The 17516-nt window shown below is 58.4% G+C and overlaps 11 protein-coding genes across 11 annotated transcripts; 7 read left to right on the top strand and 4 right to left on the bottom strand.

The window, feature by feature from the left end:
• The first annotated feature begins 1522 nt into the window (after positions 1-1522).
• SPRG_00741 (hypothetical protein) lies at positions 1523-2179 on the top strand. The gene has a single exon (XM_012338961.1). It carries the CDS (start codon positions 1610-1612, stop codon positions 2126-2128), a length of 519 nt encoding a protein of 172 aa, XP_012194351.1. The 5' UTR covers positions 1523-1609; the 3' UTR covers positions 2129-2179.
• Positions 2180-2960: 781 nt separating this feature from the next.
• SPRG_00740 (hypothetical protein) lies at positions 2961-3637 on the top strand. The gene has a single exon (XM_012338960.1). The coding sequence runs from the start codon at positions 3032-3034 to the stop codon at positions 3536-3538; it is 507 nt and encodes a 168-aa protein (XP_012194350.1). The 5' UTR covers positions 2961-3031; the 3' UTR covers positions 3539-3637.
• Positions 3638-4452: 815 nt separating this feature from the next.
• On the top strand, positions 4453-5708 carry SPRG_00739 (hypothetical protein; the record flags this gene model as incomplete). Its single annotated transcript, XM_012338959.1, has 2 exons — positions 4453-4998; positions 5049-5708. The coding sequence occupies 2 exons, from the start codon at positions 4453-4455 to the stop codon at positions 5706-5708; spliced, it is 1206 nt and encodes a 401-aa protein (XP_012194349.1).
• A 20-nt stretch (positions 5709-5728) lies between these two features.
• On the bottom strand, positions 5729-6342 carry SPRG_00738 (hypothetical protein; the record flags this gene model as incomplete). The annotated part of the gene is made up of 1 exon (XM_012338958.1): positions 5729-6342. The coding sequence occupies one exon, from the start codon at positions 6340-6342 to the stop codon at positions 5779-5781; it is 564 nt and encodes a 187-aa protein (XP_012194348.1). The 3' UTR covers positions 5729-5778.
• Positions 6343-7463: 1121 nt separating this feature from the next.
• Positions 7464-8083, bottom strand: SPRG_00737 (hypothetical protein). Its single transcript, XM_012338957.1, has one exon. It carries the CDS (start codon positions 8032-8034, stop codon positions 7525-7527), a length of 510 nt encoding a protein of 169 aa, XP_012194347.1. The 5' UTR covers positions 8035-8083; the 3' UTR covers positions 7464-7524.
• Positions 8084-8587: 504 nt separating this feature from the next.
• SPRG_00736 (hypothetical protein) lies at positions 8588-9186 on the bottom strand (the record flags this gene model as incomplete). Its single annotated transcript, XM_012338956.1, has 1 exon — positions 8588-9186. One exon carries the CDS (start codon positions 9184-9186, stop codon positions 8653-8655), a length of 534 nt encoding a protein of 177 aa, XP_012194346.1. The 3' UTR covers positions 8588-8652.
• Positions 9187-10272: 1086 nt separating this feature from the next.
• On the top strand, positions 10273-11904 carry SPRG_00735 (hypothetical protein; the record flags this gene model as incomplete). Its single annotated transcript, XM_012338955.1, has 5 exons — positions 10273-10916; positions 10963-11164; positions 11213-11374; positions 11421-11576; positions 11632-11904. 5 exons carry the CDS (start codon positions 10273-10275, stop codon positions 11902-11904), a joined length of 1437 nt encoding a protein of 478 aa, XP_012194345.1.
• A 125-nt stretch (positions 11905-12029) lies between these two features.
• SPRG_00734 (hypothetical protein) lies at positions 12030-12691 on the bottom strand (the record flags this gene model as incomplete). Its single annotated transcript, XM_012338954.1, has 2 exons — positions 12030-12227; positions 12269-12691. The coding sequence occupies 2 exons, from the start codon at positions 12689-12691 to the stop codon at positions 12030-12032; spliced, it is 621 nt and encodes a 206-aa protein (XP_012194344.1).
• A 493-nt stretch (positions 12692-13184) lies between these two features.
• Positions 13185-14235, top strand: SPRG_00733 (hypothetical protein; the record flags this gene model as incomplete). Its single annotated transcript, XM_012338953.1, has 3 exons — positions 13185-13591; positions 13639-14023; positions 14059-14235. The coding sequence occupies 3 exons, from the start codon at positions 13185-13187 to the stop codon at positions 14233-14235; spliced, it is 969 nt and encodes a 322-aa protein (XP_012194343.1).
• A 547-nt stretch (positions 14236-14782) lies between these two features.
• Positions 14783-15745, top strand: SPRG_00732 (hypothetical protein). The gene has a single exon (XM_012338952.1). It carries the CDS (start codon positions 14829-14831, stop codon positions 15693-15695), a length of 867 nt encoding a protein of 288 aa, XP_012194342.1. The 5' UTR covers positions 14783-14828; the 3' UTR covers positions 15696-15745.
• A 392-nt stretch (positions 15746-16137) lies between these two features.
• SPRG_22061 (hypothetical protein) lies at positions 16138-17443 on the top strand (the record flags this gene model as incomplete). Its single annotated transcript, XM_012339442.1, has 8 exons — positions 16138-16440; positions 16483-16590; positions 16637-16710; positions 16755-16898; positions 16951-17026; positions 17072-17224; positions 17269-17309; positions 17365-17443. 8 exons carry the CDS (start codon positions 16138-16140, stop codon positions 17441-17443), a joined length of 978 nt encoding a protein of 325 aa, XP_012194832.1.
• Positions 17444-17516: the final 73 nt, after the last annotated feature.

Here is a 17516-nt window from a genome sequence, read left to right as displayed (position 1 = left end):
CAAATCGCGCATTGACACGGAGGAAGAGCGGCTCCAGGTCGAGAGCCGCCTCCGCGCGCGGCTTCGGAAGCGCGCCGCCGAGGCCGCGCCGATCGCGAAGCGCCAACGTATGATGCCCCTCATGGAGTACGAAGACGATGACACGAGCGACGAGGATGACGACAGTGATGCCGACGACGAGTGAGAAGGGGCATCGCGAGCTTCGTATTTATAGTGTACTACACTTTAACGGCGGTCATGCCATAACTTATCGAGTCCAACCGTGGGTGAAAATATAGTCAGCCAGCCATGACCGAGTTGCGTCGTCGCAAGCGCTGGGCACCCATGATGGAGTCGCACGTGCTTCAGGACCACTAGTACGTGGCGTTGGTCGTGAGGATCAGCCTCCTCTCATCGTTCCAGACTATACTAGTATGCATCAACGGAGCCTCAAACTTGATATACGAGCCAGGAACCGCAGCAGTCAGTCGAACACAGTACAGAGGGCCAGACCGGCCTTACGCCGATCAGAATCGCGCGAACGATGGACGGCTCTTGGCGAACCGCTCGTCTGTGGCTCCACCGACTGCGATACGGACCGTCTGGCTCGTTTATCGGATGTGCCCACCCCCTGGTACCCTGTAAATGTATGTATCGCACCATGACATCCCTCCAGAGTGACACACCTGTCGCAGCCGCCAATGGCCGCCCGGAACACGTGCCACAGCGCTCTTGATGGAAATCGCAATCAACGTGTCGTTGCTCCGGCAGGCATTGCAAGCGCACGGCGCTTCAGACTATTACGACGATAGGCGTCGATACGCTCGGAGGCTGGGGACGTCAAGCAAGTGCATGCGTAGTACGCTGGCTCCCTGTAGACTGACCACCTGCTGGCAACACGGACGGCCACGAAGATCGGACAAAATGTTGGATGCGGTTGCTGGACGCGGTGCCCTCTCGCGCCATGCAATCCACGACACACACAAGCTCCGACCATCAGTGGCGCCGCAAAAGAATGCGAACGACCCGAGAAGATTCCATTGGCCAGTCATCGTGTGCCGATGGTTGTGGCCACCCCGCGTCCCAGGTTTTAGGATTTTAGCGTCGATCGTCGAGAGGACGAGGGCCATTGGCGTGGGCAGCTCGGCCAATGCACTGCCTCCATGCCATCGACGCGTATACGCTGGCCTGAAATCTCAAAGTCGGATAAATCGCCAGGACGCCGCCCACATTGCTGTTGGTCCAGATCGTAGGTTTCCGATGGATAGTATAGGCTACTCCATTAGGACGCGACAGCGTTGCATGCACGCGGCGCCCCATCGTCGTCGTCGCATCGTCCACCAGGCGCTACGATAGCGACAGAGCCGCGTGGGCGTTGCGGCGCCGCTAGACAGGGCGTTCGCCTGGACGGCCGCGACCCTTTTCATTGGCTCAAATTCAGGTTCAAGATCCTATCCGGATGATCACCCTCCGCTCGGTCTTGCCTTTTGTATAAACTTGCTGCATGACATGCCTTGTGTCTGACCGCCGTCATTGCTGCACAAAACCCGGCAGCGGAAACACGACGGAGCCAAGCACCCGAGCGCGACCAAGCACGCGCCGCCACCGACACCAGAGATCGATACCGACCATGGCTGCTGACTGCGTGATGGCAACGACGACGAGCTGTAGCTACCACGCGGCAGCGAGCAAGGCGAAACGCGTCCAGTTCACGACCGAGACCACATACTACTTTGACGTTGCGTACGGCGGAAGCGCGCTCCCGAGCGAGAGTGGACCTCCCATCGGCCTCGCGCCCAACCACTGTCACCGAACGACGGCCGCTGTCGTGATGTCCGCCACGAAGCGTCGCCACGTGCGCAAGTTCGACCACCTCGAACGCATCGAGCTCCTCAAGGCCGCTGACTACCACGTGAAGGAGATTGCGCAGTTTTGCTTCGAGGCCATGGACGTCCGCAACTCGCGAAAAGACACCCGCGCGCGCCTCAATAAGATGCGAAGGCGCGCTGCCGCCCGGCGTGTGCTCCTCCGACATCGACCACGCATGATGCAGCCTCTCATGCGCGAGAGCGACTCGTCCGACACATACAGCAGCGAGGAAGACAACGACAGCAGCGACGACAGCAGCGACGACGATATGCACGCTTAGATCTTAGCGCCGCAACACCTAATTATCGAATACACAGCCCTTGGAATCATGCAACGACGAGATTATTGGTTGGCCCCACCACGGCCCTTGCGTACTCTATCATAGTAGCCGTTCTTAGGGCCAACGAGAGCTCGATGATAGTGGAGTCTATCCTCGCGACAGTCATCCATGGCAGTGGCGCGACGTCCGGGCCTGCGCCACTCGCCGGCCTCGTGCTCTATCTCGTCCGTTCCAACCATACCATTGGCACCGGTGCTTGCAACAAGATAGCATGTCTTCGCCATTTCCACAGTGTAGACACTGGCAGGCATGCTCGTGTTGGGACTGTGGCTCGCTCGCCGGCCAGCCACGGGAGTCAGTGGAGCTCTGCAGTGTGAGCTCTGCGATGGATCCATGTCACATTTCCGCTGAACCCGCGACGTCTGGCGGCTACAGTAACGAACGCTCCCGTCGATTGGCCAGGACGCATGTCCAGCCGGCGTCGCTGCGAAAGGCCCGCGCGTCAGCGTCAAAAGAACTCGCGCCGGGTTTCCTTTTCTACGAACTGGCATCGACCGGATCTCTTGTGATTGGCCGGATCAAGTTGCCGCACGCGGAATAAAAATGCACGACCGGTCGCTATATTTAGCGGCCTATTTTTTATATTGCGTCTGGCTAAAAACACGCGCATCGCCAGCACTTTTCAACTCTTTTCAAGTGTATTTTTCGTTGATAAATTTATCGGATCTTAACTAAACAAGACCCATGTGCGTGTAGAAAGTGCGAGTCTCAGGCTGCTGCCCCACCCGGCTGAACATCATTCAACGGTAGAAACCAGCAAAAACTGGAACTCGGAAAATCTCAACCTGGCGTCGTTACGCTCGCAGACCTCAATACGCAACGAACCCAACAAGCCACCGATCGATGACCAACATGACCATGACGAGCTTCCCAATCGAGGTGCTCGACGACCCGAAGGACCTCGCGCCGCCGGCGAGCCCGCTCAGCATCGACTGCGACCTCGTCGAGCTCGTGCTCGCTGCCGCTGCCGAGCAGCCACCCAAGCGCGTCCACTTTGGCACCGCCACGACGTACACGTTTAACGTTGCGTATGGCGGGAGCACAGTGCCAAAGGAAGCTGGCCCCGGCGTTGGCATGGCACGGTACCATTGCGACGTCGCTTGCTTCGAGCTCGGCACCTCCAAGGTCTGCAAGCGGGGCCGCGTCCGCAAGTTTGACCACATGCAGCGCGTCGAACTTCTCAAGAAGGCGCACTACAGCGGCCGCGATATTGCAGACTTTTGCATGGAGGCCATCGAAGTGCGCAAGTCGCGCGCCGAGACGGCGGCCGAGCTCCGGCGCAAGCGCAAGCGCGTCGCAACACCTTGCGATGCGCCGCAACCCAAGCGCCTGACGCCAGACGCTTGCTGAGTGACGATACCAGGATGCACAAAACGAGTTATTTATTGATTGCCATGACGCAGTATTAACTTATGCCCATAACACGTAAGAAGCACTGTTTATAGTCCACCGTCTCGTCTCCTCCTCCGTACACGCCTCCATCGCACATGCCGTGCTGTCTAGCTACCAACGTGCATCATGCTTACTATCAACTAGAACGATCATCGGCGGGGCGGCCTTGCTCTGACTTCGCCGGTTGTAGCAGCGACAGCCCATGCGTCGAAAAATGCAAAAAAATCCAATCAAGTTGACAGCCACTCTATTTCAACCAATCGCAGCGCATGATGACGGACCATGCATTGTGATTGGCCAGAGCGTGTGTAACGTGGACGAGACTAGACTTGGAGACAGTGCCACGTACCCAAGAATTAAGCAAGCAGTCCTCTGCCGCTGGCGCCCTTGGATCGCCCACAGTGGTGCCATAGCGATCGTGCGGCGCTTCTCTTGGTAGCGCTCCTAGTCTAAGCAGCTACGCGTCGTCGCACCTCGGTCTGCGTGGTGATTTTCCTCAGTTGATGCGACGTTGAAGTAGGCACGGTACAAATTTCACCTGGGTGGGAGCGGTGTCTGAAATCAGAGTCCTCCGCACACACAGAAGCAATCAATGTTGCATGATCTTTCCCTTTTTCAAAATGGCAGGTCGTTCACAAGAAGGACGTCGACCGCTCGACGATAGCAACAGGTCAAACATCCGACTCGAGGGCTTCCATATCGCATATCGACGCACGTGGAGTTCGAATTTTGCTATCGTCGCTCCTTATACCTTTTCTTCTTCTTCTTCTTCTACTGCACCAACTTGGATTGTGCGAAGCGTCGGGATGCACTTTAAGGCGGGTCGTTTTCGAAAGATCTACCAAAGATCGCATTTTGCCCCACACGACACGATGCTCCCGGCGACGGCGCTGAGCTGGCAGTCCAACGTCGACATCCCGATGCGCCGCATGATGATTCAAAAGCTCATGTGGCTCTTCCAGCACCAAACGACGTTTGTGCAGGCCATGCCACCACTCGATGCTCGCCTACCGTCGCTCGTGCGCCGCCTCGAGCTCGCGCTGTACCTGCGGGCCGCGTCTCTTGACGAGTACCTCAACGAGCACTCGGTACAGCGCCGGGTCCAATCGCTGATTGTCGCGCTCCACCACCAAGCAATCTTGCAGTTTGCCGCGAGTCCGAATGCCCCAATCGCATTTCACATATCGGCCACAAAACGTCCGCGCAACGACGACGATGGTGACGACGACGAGGCGGTGATGCACCGCGCCAAGGCCCCGCGCAGCGCGCCAAGAAGCACGTTCTTGCTCGACAACCACGAGGACGTGCTGCGCAACGTGTTTTCATTCCTCGACGGACGAACGATCTTTGCATGCATGCGCATCAACCGGTACACGGCGACGTTTCTTCCTTCGTGCGTTCTCTATTTGCATGTCCCCGTGCACCACCTCTGCGGTCGCGCCAACTACAGCACTGCACACGCCTCGAGCGTCTCGATGTCTTTAACGCAACCTCAACCGAGCCGCCACCGTCGTCGTCTCAAGCGAGCGAGCTCGTCGTCCTGCAACTCGCACGCGCCATGGCCCAGAGCGAGCTGCCCAACTTGCGCCGCCTCTCGCTGCACGCTACGTTTGTCAACACACAGGCACGCAACGGGACGGCTGCGCTCTGTGCGGCGCTGCCGCAGTGTCCACTCCTCGAAGAGCTCGTGCTCGGCGGCAATGCTCTCGGTGATACTGGCGCCAAAGACGTCGCCAACTGCCTCCTGCGGCAGCACTGCCCGCGCCTGCGCTTGCTGGACCTTCGTCGCAATTACATTGGCGAAGGCGGTATGAAGGACTTGGCCGTCGCCCTCGCGACGCAGCACGCGTCGCCGCTGCGCTGGCTTCTTCTCGGCAGCAACATTGCATGTGACGGCGCCGTGATGGCTCTGGCATTGGCGCTTGAGAAAGGCCACGTGACGCAGCTCGAGTTCCTTGGTCTCGAAGACAACTTTGTCAACGTCGACGGCATCCACGCACTCGCGGCGTCCTTCCGAAAGGGAGCGTGTCCAGCGCTCAAGGAGCTCTGCATCGGCGACAACATCGTTGAGAACCACATCATCCAAGACGTGTTTGCCTTTGCCTTGCAAAAGAAAGCCAGTAGCTAGACCGGATGATGAATCGATCGTGGGTAACGAAATGCAATGTTGATGTGATTTGCGTACGACCGCTGCTGCATCACGTGCCGAAATGACGCTTGAACCACGCTGCGAGGCCGGTGGGTGACGAGCTACTAACGACATGGTGCGGCGCGAGGCTGCACTCGACGATCCGCGCTTCCAGTGTCGTTCGTTCGGTCGCTGCCACAGTGACAACGCTGCAGGCCTCCGTGTTCCCAGCAATATCCAGCGATCGCAACGAAGGATCAAAGACATGGCGCTTCCAGTCAAAGAGAGCGTCGCACCACGCTTGAGTCGCCTGGAACGTCGCGGCCGCAAAGAGGTACGTACGGATCATGCCTGACGTCGCCTGGTACGGCTCGAGATCGACCTGAAAGCGGCAGGGCACAAAGCTGCCGTTCTCGCCATACGGCACGAGCTTGACGCGAAGCTGGTGGTCCGTGAGCGGTATTTCGTAGCGCAACGCATCGGTGGCGCGGTCAGCAGACGCATAGAGCTTGAGGAAGCCTTCCTCCAGAGCGCCATAGACAAGCTCGCCAATCGAGGTGTCTTGCGTGTCGAGGTAGAGCAGGTAGCCTTCCATGATCAAGGCATGGCGGGGCGACCCGAGCTGCGCAGGCATGGGATCTTTCGATTTTTTGGCGATCGCAATATTTTGAAGCTTCTTCTCTCTCAGACTCGAGAAATGTATTCGCGAGAAAAAATATCGCCACCCCGCAACTGCAAGTACTGTCTCATCCGGATACGCCGACGACGAGGCGCGTCACGCTGCCACGTCATTACATGCGCATCACGCTGCCACGTCATTACATGCTGAACGGGAATGGTATCGCGCACGCCCGTGCTTCAACTCGCCACGATACATTTAGCGAGCGCTCGCCTTCGCGCAAGTTACACCAGCGCCAATGTTGGCGCCGGGCTGCAGTATCCCAAAAGCTCCCTCACTGCGTGTGGAGCTTGGATTAGGAAGGCGTCGACTGCCGATGGCAGCGGTTGCGGCGAGGGAATTAAAGTCATGCCGATCAAGGACGTGCGCTGGACTTGTGCAACGTGCGAGATTCGAGCTTCCTGAGCGGCGATTCCGAGAGATTATACCAGCGACGACGGATAAGTGAAGGTGGCAGAAGCCCCGCAGGTCAAATGTGCGATCAGAGTCGTACATCGCAGACGTTGGTCTTTTCGTACTGAGCGTGGGTTGGCTTGTCCTAGCGTCGCAGATTCAGCCTTCTGCGGCATCCGAGAACTACTAGTGGTGGCAATCAACAACCAACGCCGTCTCTGAGAAGACTGCGCGCATTGAAGCCCCGACGTTCGATATCCGGATAGTGCGCGCGATCGCTGGCGTATGCGGATGAGACGTCGGATTTGGGTGTGGAATCGTCATCATGGCCAGCAACGGCCGGGCGCGTCCACGGGCCAGTGCACCTGGCCGATTGCATGCGCTTCCCGCAGCGCTCTACCCAAGCAAAGGACCCTCGCAGTATGCATCGCATGTTGGCCCGCCCCGGCGCTCTGTTGCAGCTTCCACGAGAGGAGGCCAGGGCCGACATCGCCCGGACCAGTAATCGCCGGCTGGCACCGAGGCTTGAAACCCGTTCCCTTCGTTTGGTTGCCTGCAAACGTACGATGCACGCTGATAGCTGAGGCAGGGGTCGTGCTTGTGACGTTGTGACAGCTACTTGACAACGACGACGACTGGCGAAGCGTTGAGGTGCCCATTCGCCCACACAACGTCCAAGAGTACAGGCAAACGATCTTGCGATTTAACTTAGGACGAGATAAATTACACGGTGCTGGATGGTCATCAGGTTTGCATGTGCAGGGTCGTCTCTGGCGTCGACGTCGGGTCGGCCACACAGCGGCGCTTGGCGCGGTCGTGGCTCGCTTGGAGCTTGCGTTTCCGGCGCAGGGCCGTAAGCTCCTCGTGCGTCTCCATGCGCGACTTGCGCACGTCAATGGCTTCGAGACAGAACGCCGCGATCTCGCGTACGTCGTACTCGGCGTCCTTGAGGAGGGCAATGCGCTCGAGGTGGTCGAACTTGCGCACGCGGCCCGCGCCGGTGCGGGGCATGTCGTTGATGCACGCAGTCGTCGCGGCAAAGTGCGTTGGCGCGAGCCCGATGGGCGGTCCGCTCTCTTTCGGGAGCGAGCTCCCGCCGTACGCAACGTCAAACATGTACGTCGTGGCGGTCGTGAACGCGACGCGCTTGGGCGGGCGCGCGCTGAGGAGGCGCTCGACCGCGAGGAGCATGCAGGCCATCGAGTCATCGGCGAGGTCGGCGCGCGGGCAGTCGACGCACGGAAGCACTTGCATGGCTTCAGGAAGGCTGCGGGCTCGAAAGAAACTGGTTGCCCTGCGGCGTTGGCTCCTGGTTTTGGTCAACAAAGACCTGGGGTCCGACGGGATGTCATGTTGAAATCTTGCTCTATTTAAATCATTATACTACAATTTTCAAATGAAAAAGCACAAACGATAAAAATGCGCGGGAGGGCGGATCCACCACCCTGGTGCTTTCGATAGAAATTGAGCTCAGGCGACGGGCCAATCAAACGGCCGCGGGCTTTGGCGCTTGGGCTATTGCAGTATGGCGAGAACCAGTCGTGCCCTGCGCCCTTGGCCATGAGCGAGAGCTCGCGGACTGTGATCTCGTGGCGGTGTACTGTATGTGGACGCTCGCGCTGCGTTGGCGTTAAAAGTACGGTGGGTAGGGACACGCTGCCGTGTCTTTGCGCCTGTGGTAGGAGCACGAACTAGTCCGACGCAGCGGCGAGCGACCTTGCTGAATGTAGCAAGGCTGCATCAACCGCGATCGTTTGTCGAGTCTGTTGACACACACACATTCCACGCAGGGGCAAAATGATGTTGATGGTGGTGGAGCAAAGTTGATAATGGTCGTTGATAATGAATAAATACTCTAGGACGTCGTGGGCGTCAGCAATCGCTCTCATCGTCGTTGTCGTCGTTGTCGTCGTCGTCCGACGCCTCGTCGTCACGCCATGGGCATAGTCGCCGGCGCTTTGCCAACGTCTGGCACAACGCAACGCGCTGCTTGCGCTTTCGGTGCGAGTCGACGCTGGCCGCGCGCGAGTTGCGAACTTCCATGGCCTCCAAGCAAAAGACCGCAATGTCCTGGACGTGGCACCCCGCCCGTTTGAGCAGCGCAATGCGTTCCAAATGTTCGAACTTGCGGACCGTCTTGGTGGGCACTTCGTTGTCGGCGTCGTCTTCCCAAAGCTCGCGCAGATCCGTTGTTGTGAACGACGAGTGCAGGCGTGCGAGGCCAATGGGCGGCCCAGAGCTGGACGGGATTGCACTGCCGCCGTAGGCGACTGCAAATTCGTACGTCGTGGCGGAGCTAAAGGCCACGCGCTTCCCGGCAAAAGCACCGAGGTCGCAGTCGACATGCAGCGGCGATGCTGTCGCCGCAGCACACGGTCGCGCCAAGGTCGAGAGTCGAACGGCCATCGCAGCGGGGTCGAGGCGCTCTAGCGTGTACTTTTGTAAGTGGCACCGGTTGCCGTGGCAACATACAAAAAACGACATCTGGCTGGAAATGACGGTGGTCAGCATCGTGCAGCATGTCATTTGCTGTTTCACTTGATTTTAGTATGCAAATGGGAGGGGTTGTCGTCAACGGTGTAGATTAGAAACACCCAACCAAAGCATTGCGTGTTGGGTGGCAGCTGTGTAGCCTCCGGCGTTGCTCTTCGACGCGAGACACAAGTCGCTCTAGGTTCCGGGTGCTCCATACCTTGCCACGATCATGCGCTCGGCACTCGTCGTCGGGACGTGGCCCATTCAAAGAGTGGGACCGACGTATCTGAGCGGCTGCAGTTGCGTGATTTCAGCACCAGCAAGGTTCAACATGGTTGGCCGTTTTGGCGGCGCCATTTTGGCCAATAAGATCGCATGGTCGTGCCGATCGCAAGCACCATTTTTGGGCGCGGCCCGGAGCATTTCCGGAGGCCGACACATTTTATGGTGTTTTGTGACGTTATAAAATCCAGGCCAATACAAGTTGCGAGTGCAGATCCCCCGTCTGTCAATGAATTGCGTCGGAAATGAGCATTTAAAAAGGACGGCCGAAGCGGTGTTTGTTCATGCGAGAACATGAGTACATGTAAAATATACTGTGTACTTCAACCTCGCGCAGAGGCGAGACTACGTCAATATGCTCGCTTTCGAGAAAGGTAGTTGCAATGCAAGCACGACTGCGATGAAGATTCCGATACGTGTGGATCGGCTTCAGCCGGAGGACGAGCGGCAAGCTCCAGGCGAATCGCAAATTGGATGACCGCCAAAGATACCGACGGCGTGGTCTGGGACACGGCGCGCCTGCGTGGCACCCAAGACGGCCGGAACCACTGGCCGCCGATTAGATCGTCGTCGGCCGGCGCACCATCTTTTTACGCCAATCGCGCGGTAGACTGTAACGATTTGAGCCAATCCACATTGCATAAGAACACTCGATGCATGTGATTGGCTATAAAGATGGAAATTCAAGGTGTTGCGCACGACGGTGTCAATGTTCGATTTGGCCGACAAGTCACCATGGCGAAGCTCCTGACCCGCTGGCAAACGCCCAAGAAGAGGTCCCCGAAGCAACTCGAGGAGGACCTCCTACGCGAGCGCCTCGAGCAGCTGCGCATGGAGCACCTCAACATCCTGTCGCCGCCCGACGAGAAGGCCAAGAAGGGCCGCTTCAAGCTCTTCGCTAAAGACGAGCCAGAACCGATGCTCGAGCGCCGCCGCAGCACAAGCGTCACGGCGCCAGCCTTCATCAAGAACGCGTTCCGCTCATCGTCCGTCGGCAACAATCCTGATGACTCTTCGCACCTCGAAGGCCATGACGACGAGGCGACGCTGGACATGCTGCACGCTGACCGCCGTCGCAGCGCGAGTCTTTCGTCGAGCTTCTTGAAGAACCCGTTCCGATCCAACTCGATCCCATCATCACTTCCGTCAACAGCCGACGAGGACGATGACCTCTCTGCGTTTCCGATCGAGCAAAGCACGGCCGACGAAGACCCAACCATGGAGCGCCGGCGTGGCCTCTCGACGTCATTCTTGAAGAACCCATTCCGGTCGTCGTCGCCCGAAGACACGGACGACAACTCGTCTACGTCGTCGCACCCGAGTACGATCACGTCGACGCTCAAGAAGGTCTCGCGCTCCTTTTCCCGAGCCATGTCCAAGTACGCTTGTATGCACCTCCAACCCTTTCTCATGTGGTCTGCATAGGAACCTCGACGTCGTCATCCCGGGTGGCCGGTACGTTGGCGAGTCTGTCCATACGGCGGCCGGCGCCGGTGTTGTGACCGAAGTCAAGCCGGACGGCAGCGCGATCGTGCGGCTCTGCAACACGGACATCGTCAACTGCTCGTGTGTCATCGTCGAAGCCGACGGCGAGATCGAGCCGCTCTCTGCTTTGCCCGGCGACTTTGTACTACTGACGATGGCTGCGTGTCTATGCAACTCATGGACGTCGTAGGTCTTTACGCACGTTGGGCCTGGCACGGTGCTCTCCTATGACCCCAAGCTGCGCGAGTTTCAAGTGGACATTGCCGAGGAGACACATACGATCGCTCCCAGCGACATCATTGCGTCGAGCGAAGCCAACGCGGACGACGACGACGTCGACGCTTCGCCTACGGTACGCGTCTTGGCGCATGGAACGCGCCTCGTATAATATATCGCAGGATGCACCAGGAAAGCCCAAGTCGACCACCAACGTGGCCCTCGAATTTGCGCTGCGCGCCTCCAAGTACCTCAAGCCTTCGACGACGACAACACGCTTCAAGTACGCGGTGGGCCAGACCGTCTTGACAACGTTTGGCGACGGCACGATCGTCGAGGTCGATTTCCAATCGTTTCCACAGGCGACGTGAAGGCTCACATGTGGGCATGTAGATTCGCCCGTGTGACCACACCTACGTCGTGCAGTTTGCTGCCTTGAGCATCGGCTATGTCCAGGAAGATGCCGTGAAGGCGCTGCTCAAGGCCAAGACGGGCGACGCAGTCTCAACGCGTTTTGGCACGGGTGTCGTGGCCAGCGTCGTGGACGAGAACGTCTTCATCGTACGCGTGGACCATGAAGACATGTACGTGCACGCGACCGACCTCCAGCTGGCCAAGACCAAGACGTCGCCGTGGAGTCTCCGCAAGAAGGCGCCCGCATCATAGAGGCCTCTATTCTATCTAGCATATATATATGTATTCGAGCGTTGATCGTCTTCGTTGTATTTGTTGGCTTATAAGTATGATCAGGAGAGAGAATGGATAGGACGACATACGGTGGACGAGGCAGTCTACTTCTTGGCAAAGCTCACCTTGAGGCGCTCGTTGGGCGTGAGCTTGAAGCCGTTGAGACCTTGCAGCGCAATCGCAGCCTGTGCATCGTCCGTGTACTCGACGAACGCAAGCCCCTTCTTGCCCGGCACCATACGCACCTCCTTGAAGCCGTGGTACTGCTTGAAGAGCATCGCGAGCGCCTCGTCGTTGCACGCCTCGGGCACGTCTTGCAAAAGAGGATCTTGTGCGGCAGAACCGGCCCCGAGTTGGACGAGCCGCCACCCGCCTTGGGTGCCTTGTGCGTCTGTGCAGGTTTCTCCTTCTTCTCCTTCTTTTCCTCCCGCTTTCGCTTCTCGCGCGGCTTGGCGTTCGGCTCGCGCTGCGCAATGAGGTCGTTCTTCTCGCGAGCGAACTGCACGTTCATGGCCTTGCCGAAATGCATGGTGCCATCGAGCGCGCGCAGGGCCAAGCTGGCCGCGTTCACATCTTCGAAGGTAACCCATGCCTGGCCGCGTAGCCGGTGGGCCTTCATGAGTAGCACCTGGAGCACCTTGCCATGCGCCGAGAAGAGGCCGTAGAGAGACTCCTTCATGCGCGGTTCCTTGATCTTGTCATCGAGGTTCCGCACGTAGAGCGTCTCGTTCGGGAGCGCGGCTTCGTTCGGTCGGGCCTCGGCCATCGTGCAATATGAGTGGAATGGCCCGTGGGAAGCTTCGTGTTTGTATACCACATACTCCAGCCCAGTATTTTACGAAAGCAGCCACAAATCCGCCTAAGTGCGCTTGGCTTAAACACGATCATCTTGATTAAGTACGGTTTTGAGATCTTCCAAAAGGCACCCAACGTGGCACCGCAGTGGACGACGATGCGCGCATGACGCCAGCGAGCGCAGGAAAAGTAGATCCAAGATCTTAGTGGTACCTTATACTCCAACCAAGCTCGACCGTGCAATGTTGTCTCTCCGACAAGAAGCGATAGTCCTACGCAGCTGTCGACCACGATGTGTCGAACGGTCCGCCGAGATGGACGCTGCCCACGCACGTCAGCAGCGCCATGTCGACCTGATTGCAGGTTTGTGGGTCAGCGATCGTGTTGAAGGAAAACCCTATCCGGACTCGCTCCTACACAGTATACATACTCCTCTTGCTATCAGTGTGTGTGGCGAGAATCCCATGGGCGTGACAGTGCTCGTGACAGGTGGCTCGGGCCTCGTCGGGCGGGCTGTCCAAGAATGCATTGCCTCGGCGCCAACGACCGATGAGACGTGGGTCTTTACGCAGTCGAGCGAGGCCGACCTCACCGATCTGGCGTCGACGCGGGCGCTCTTTGCCCATCACAAGCCGACGCATGTGCTGCACTTGGCCGCTATGGTCGGCGGCCTCTACCGCAACGTAGCCCAGCCCGTCGACTTTTTCATGCAGAACGCGCGCATGAACGAGAATGTGCTCCAAGTCGCCCACGAATGCAACGTTGCCAAGGTCGTGTCGTGCCTCTCGACGTGCATCTTTCCCGACGCGACGCCGTACCCGATCGACGAGACGATGCTGCACAACGGGCCGCCCCACGCCTCCAATCTCGGGTACTGTCTCTCTTTTCCCGAGTGACTTCTATCGCCCGTACTACTAGGTACGCGATGGCCAAGCGCAACATCGATACCCTCAATCAGTGCTACGCGCGGCAGTACGGGCGCTGCTTTACGTCCGTCATACCCACCAACGTCTACGGCCCACATGACAACTTCCACCTTGACGACAGTCACGTCATTCCCGGTCTCATTCACAAGTGCTACATGGCCAAGACGACGCACACGCCGTTTGTCGTAAGTGGTACGGGCGCGCCACTGCGGCAGTTTATCTACAGCGCCGACTTGGCAACGCTTCTCGTCTGGGTTGTCCGCCATTACACCGAGACGACGCCGTTGATTCTCGCTGTCGACGCTGGCGACGAAGTATCGATTCGCGGAAGGCATCGCTGCCGCCTTGCAATTCACCGTATGTCAGCGCTGAATGACGTGCTCCTGTGCTCTTGTATGAACGTTCCTATTAGGGGAACCTTGTGTTTGACACGACCAAGGGCGACGGGCAGTACAGAAAGACCGCGAGCAACGCCAAGCTCCGATCGCTGAGCCCGGAGCTCGGTGCCTATCGGTTCACAACCCTCGAAGCTGGCTTGCAAAAGACGACCACGTGGTTCCTCGACAACCTCGCGACGTGTCGGCGGTAACGCGCGTGAGACGACGGCGAGATGCAAGAAGATCTATCGAATACAGCTACACTTTCGTGCAGCCAGTACTATTCTTTTGGGAAAGGTCTGCTCGGCCTTTTCCCCTGAGCACGACGCTGGCATCGATCTCGCCGATGGGATTTCTTACACCACTTGATAGACACGGCGGTGGTCAAATACCCACTTGAACCTACATGTAGTCAACGCGCCAGACGTTCGCACGTCTCGACACCTCGTGTCCATGCCGAGTCGCTGGTCGTCCTGGATCTCAACTGCAGGGTGGATCGTCTATCAGGCTGTCGCTCCCAGCCATGCAAGCGTCTCCTGAGATCGCGCCGAGATGGCGCCAACGCCGCGGCTGGGTTCCGTTAAGCGCCGAACCTTCCTCGAAGCTTCCTCGCGTCCAGTTCGGATTCAGGATCTCGTCCACCCAATAAGACGCGATGTATACTGCCGGAGGTAATAAAATACCTGCCAAAAAGCCTGTAATTTAATTTCAACGTCCAATCCGCGTGTCGCAGGCCGGCAGTAGACAGTGCAACTGTCGCGACGGCCAGTTGGCCTCGCATTTCCCATTCTGTCGGCCGCCTCGGATGACGACTCGAGTGACGACGACGACGACGACGACGCAGCTCTGCATGGCCGAGCTGCCAAGCTTCGAGACGTTTGCGCGCGTCGTGCACATCGAGCTCGACCGCGTCCGCGGCGAAGAGGAGCAGTTCTTGCGCTCCAGCACGGGCCTGAGCTCGACCATGAAGGACCTCGGACACACGTATGGCCGCAAGTACTTTCGCTTTCTCCTCGGCGACGCGATTGCCGCGCTCGGCGGCCTCCACCGCAACCAGATCCTTGCCTTGGCCAAAGATGTCGTGCATCGCATGGTGAGCTCCCTTGACGACCATGCGCCGTACCGCCTCCGCCTCAGCTGCGCGTACATCCTCGATGAGTTCCACGCCGCATTTCCGCAGTCGGTGCGCGGTTCGACGATCGTTGTCGGTGGGTCGATCGTGCTTCGCATCGTGTGCCCCGCGATCATCAAGCCTGAGCTTATTGGGTTGCCACCCCTCGCCGCGACCGCGCTCCCGAACGCGATTCTGCTGGCCAAGCTTCTCCAGCACTCGATGCGCGGGACCGAGTTTGACATGGCCTCGGACGACCTGTACTTTGCAAAAGACTTTGTCGCGGAGACCAAAGAGCTCTTCGCGGGGTACCTCTCGGCGTTTCCGTCGACCAAGAAGACGGGGCCCATCGACAGTGACTGCGACGACGAGTTGCTCGACACAATGGTGCTAACAGTCGACACGCGGCCAACACGTCGGGCTTCGACACCGACGCTCGAGTCGTCGCCGAGCCCAAAGCGTAAGTTTAGCTTCCGCAAGCTCTTCCGCAAAGAGTCGTCGTCGTCGGCGCCGTCGCCGCGCAAGAGCCACGAGTGCCGGCACTGTGGCCGTGCGCTCTGAGGCAACCCGACCCCTAATTTAATCCGCCAAGAGACGTATTTATTCCTACCTATTCTCAGAGTTGAACGTTCCCCGAATGTGCGCACCTGGTTCCGACAAGGTAGACAAAGCAACTCGACTGGGTGTTTCATCTTCTTGGATCAGTGTCGCCAGGCTGCGCATGACGCTACACGCGTGGGTGGTGTCACGCGTCTTGCCCCCGATCTTTTACCCCTATCCTCAGCGCAACACCCGAGTTTGCATAGCTGTTTGCATCATGGTATTACGTCACTTTGCACGAGTAGACGCTGTCAAGTGCTGAAGGAGTGTGACGCACGCAGCAGCTACTAGGAGGTCCGTGCGGTAGAGCCGCACGGACCTCGGCGATGATTTTACAACCAATTTGAAACTAATGGGGCACCTCAGAGGGTATCCTAAATTTAGTTTGTGCTACGGCTGTACGATGGACGACGCAAGCCGTGGCAACACCAAGCCTCGGTCGCCGGCGGTACAGCGTCGGTCGCCACACATTGTGCAGCTCTCTCCGCGCCATGGATCGACCAAAGCAAATAGCGTGGCCAAGCCGTCGGCGGTGCCCGAAATCTCGCAGGACGAGTACTTTCGGCTACTGCGCAAGACCGATGTGCTCGGGTACCTCCTCCGTGTCAACGACGACCTCGAGACCAAGGAAGCGCGGCTCGAAAGTGCCGAAATCGACAACGCCAAGCTCGCCACCGTTCAAAAGTATCTCGTCGTCGAGCACGAGGTGCGGTCGCTCAGATCGACGCGAAGCTGACGAGGTTCTCAGATGCTGAAGGCCAAGTGGCATGAAATGAAGCGGCTCTTCACCGACCATCTCAGCGAATTAACACATGTGTGCCTCGAGGAAGAGGCCTTGCGAACGGGCCACGCGGCCGTACGCACCTCCACCATGCATGCACGAATGGCGATAGGGGTCGTAGGCAGCGGCCAAGGCATTTGCAGGAGCCCAAGGCCATGCTCGCCTCACCAACGACGTCCACCGCGCAGCCAAAAGGCATGTTGTCGTCGTGATGATGCATCGGATGTCATCGGACGTAGTCTCCACGGTCACGACGACGAGAGCGCCACCGCGCTGGCCAAAGTCGGGAAAGACCGCCTCGCGCAAGTCGCAGCCATCTGCGTTGCCTACCGAAAGGAGCTCAGTCGCGTCGAGACGCTTGCGTTCGAGCAGGAAAGCAAAGGGTACGAGCACTTGAGACTCGTCTTGTACGCAACATCGATCAATGCATGATAGCGCTGCCGCGCACTCGACCGAACACCTCTACACCGAGTCGATCGAGTCAGAGCTCGCGACTGTCCAAAGCGAAAAGGCAGCGTCACGCACGAGTGGTTGTTAAGCGAACCAAGTGCTGTAGGCGCAATTGGCCGACCGCATGCACCTCGTCGCCAAGCAAAACGAAGCGCTCCAAGCCCAAGTCGCGTCGCTGCACGAAGAGCTCGAAGCGCACAAACGGCAAGAACGACTCATGCGCGCCACGTGGGGCGACCAAGAGCGCAGTGTTCTGCAGGTCAACTTTCTTGGGCGAAATGGCCTCACGTTGTGGCGCCATAGCTCTTGACGACGGTCAAAGGCGACATCCGGAAACGGTTTGGGTCTCTGGCCCGCGATGCGCCTTAACCGCGCCGCTCATATATCGTCGTCTTGTAGGTTCGTTCCACCCGCGCTCGAGCACTTTGCTTTCACGCCACAGCATGCGCCACCTTCGTCCGTCTCGATGCAGCAGTAGAGTTGGCGAAAGGCCGGCCTTTATATTTAGACAATATATGCGTTTTGAGACTCTGACGCTAAGAAATGAGTCG

Source organism: Saprolegnia parasitica (genome assembly GCF_000151545.1).
Source record: "Saprolegnia parasitica CBS 223.65 unplaced genomic scaffold supercont2.2, whole genome shotgun sequence".
NCBI lineage: Eukaryota > Oomycota > Saprolegniomycetes > Saprolegniales > Saprolegniaceae > Saprolegnia > Saprolegnia parasitica.
Note: the sequence above shows the minus strand (reverse complement) of the source record. Positions and strands in the feature narration are given on the sequence as shown.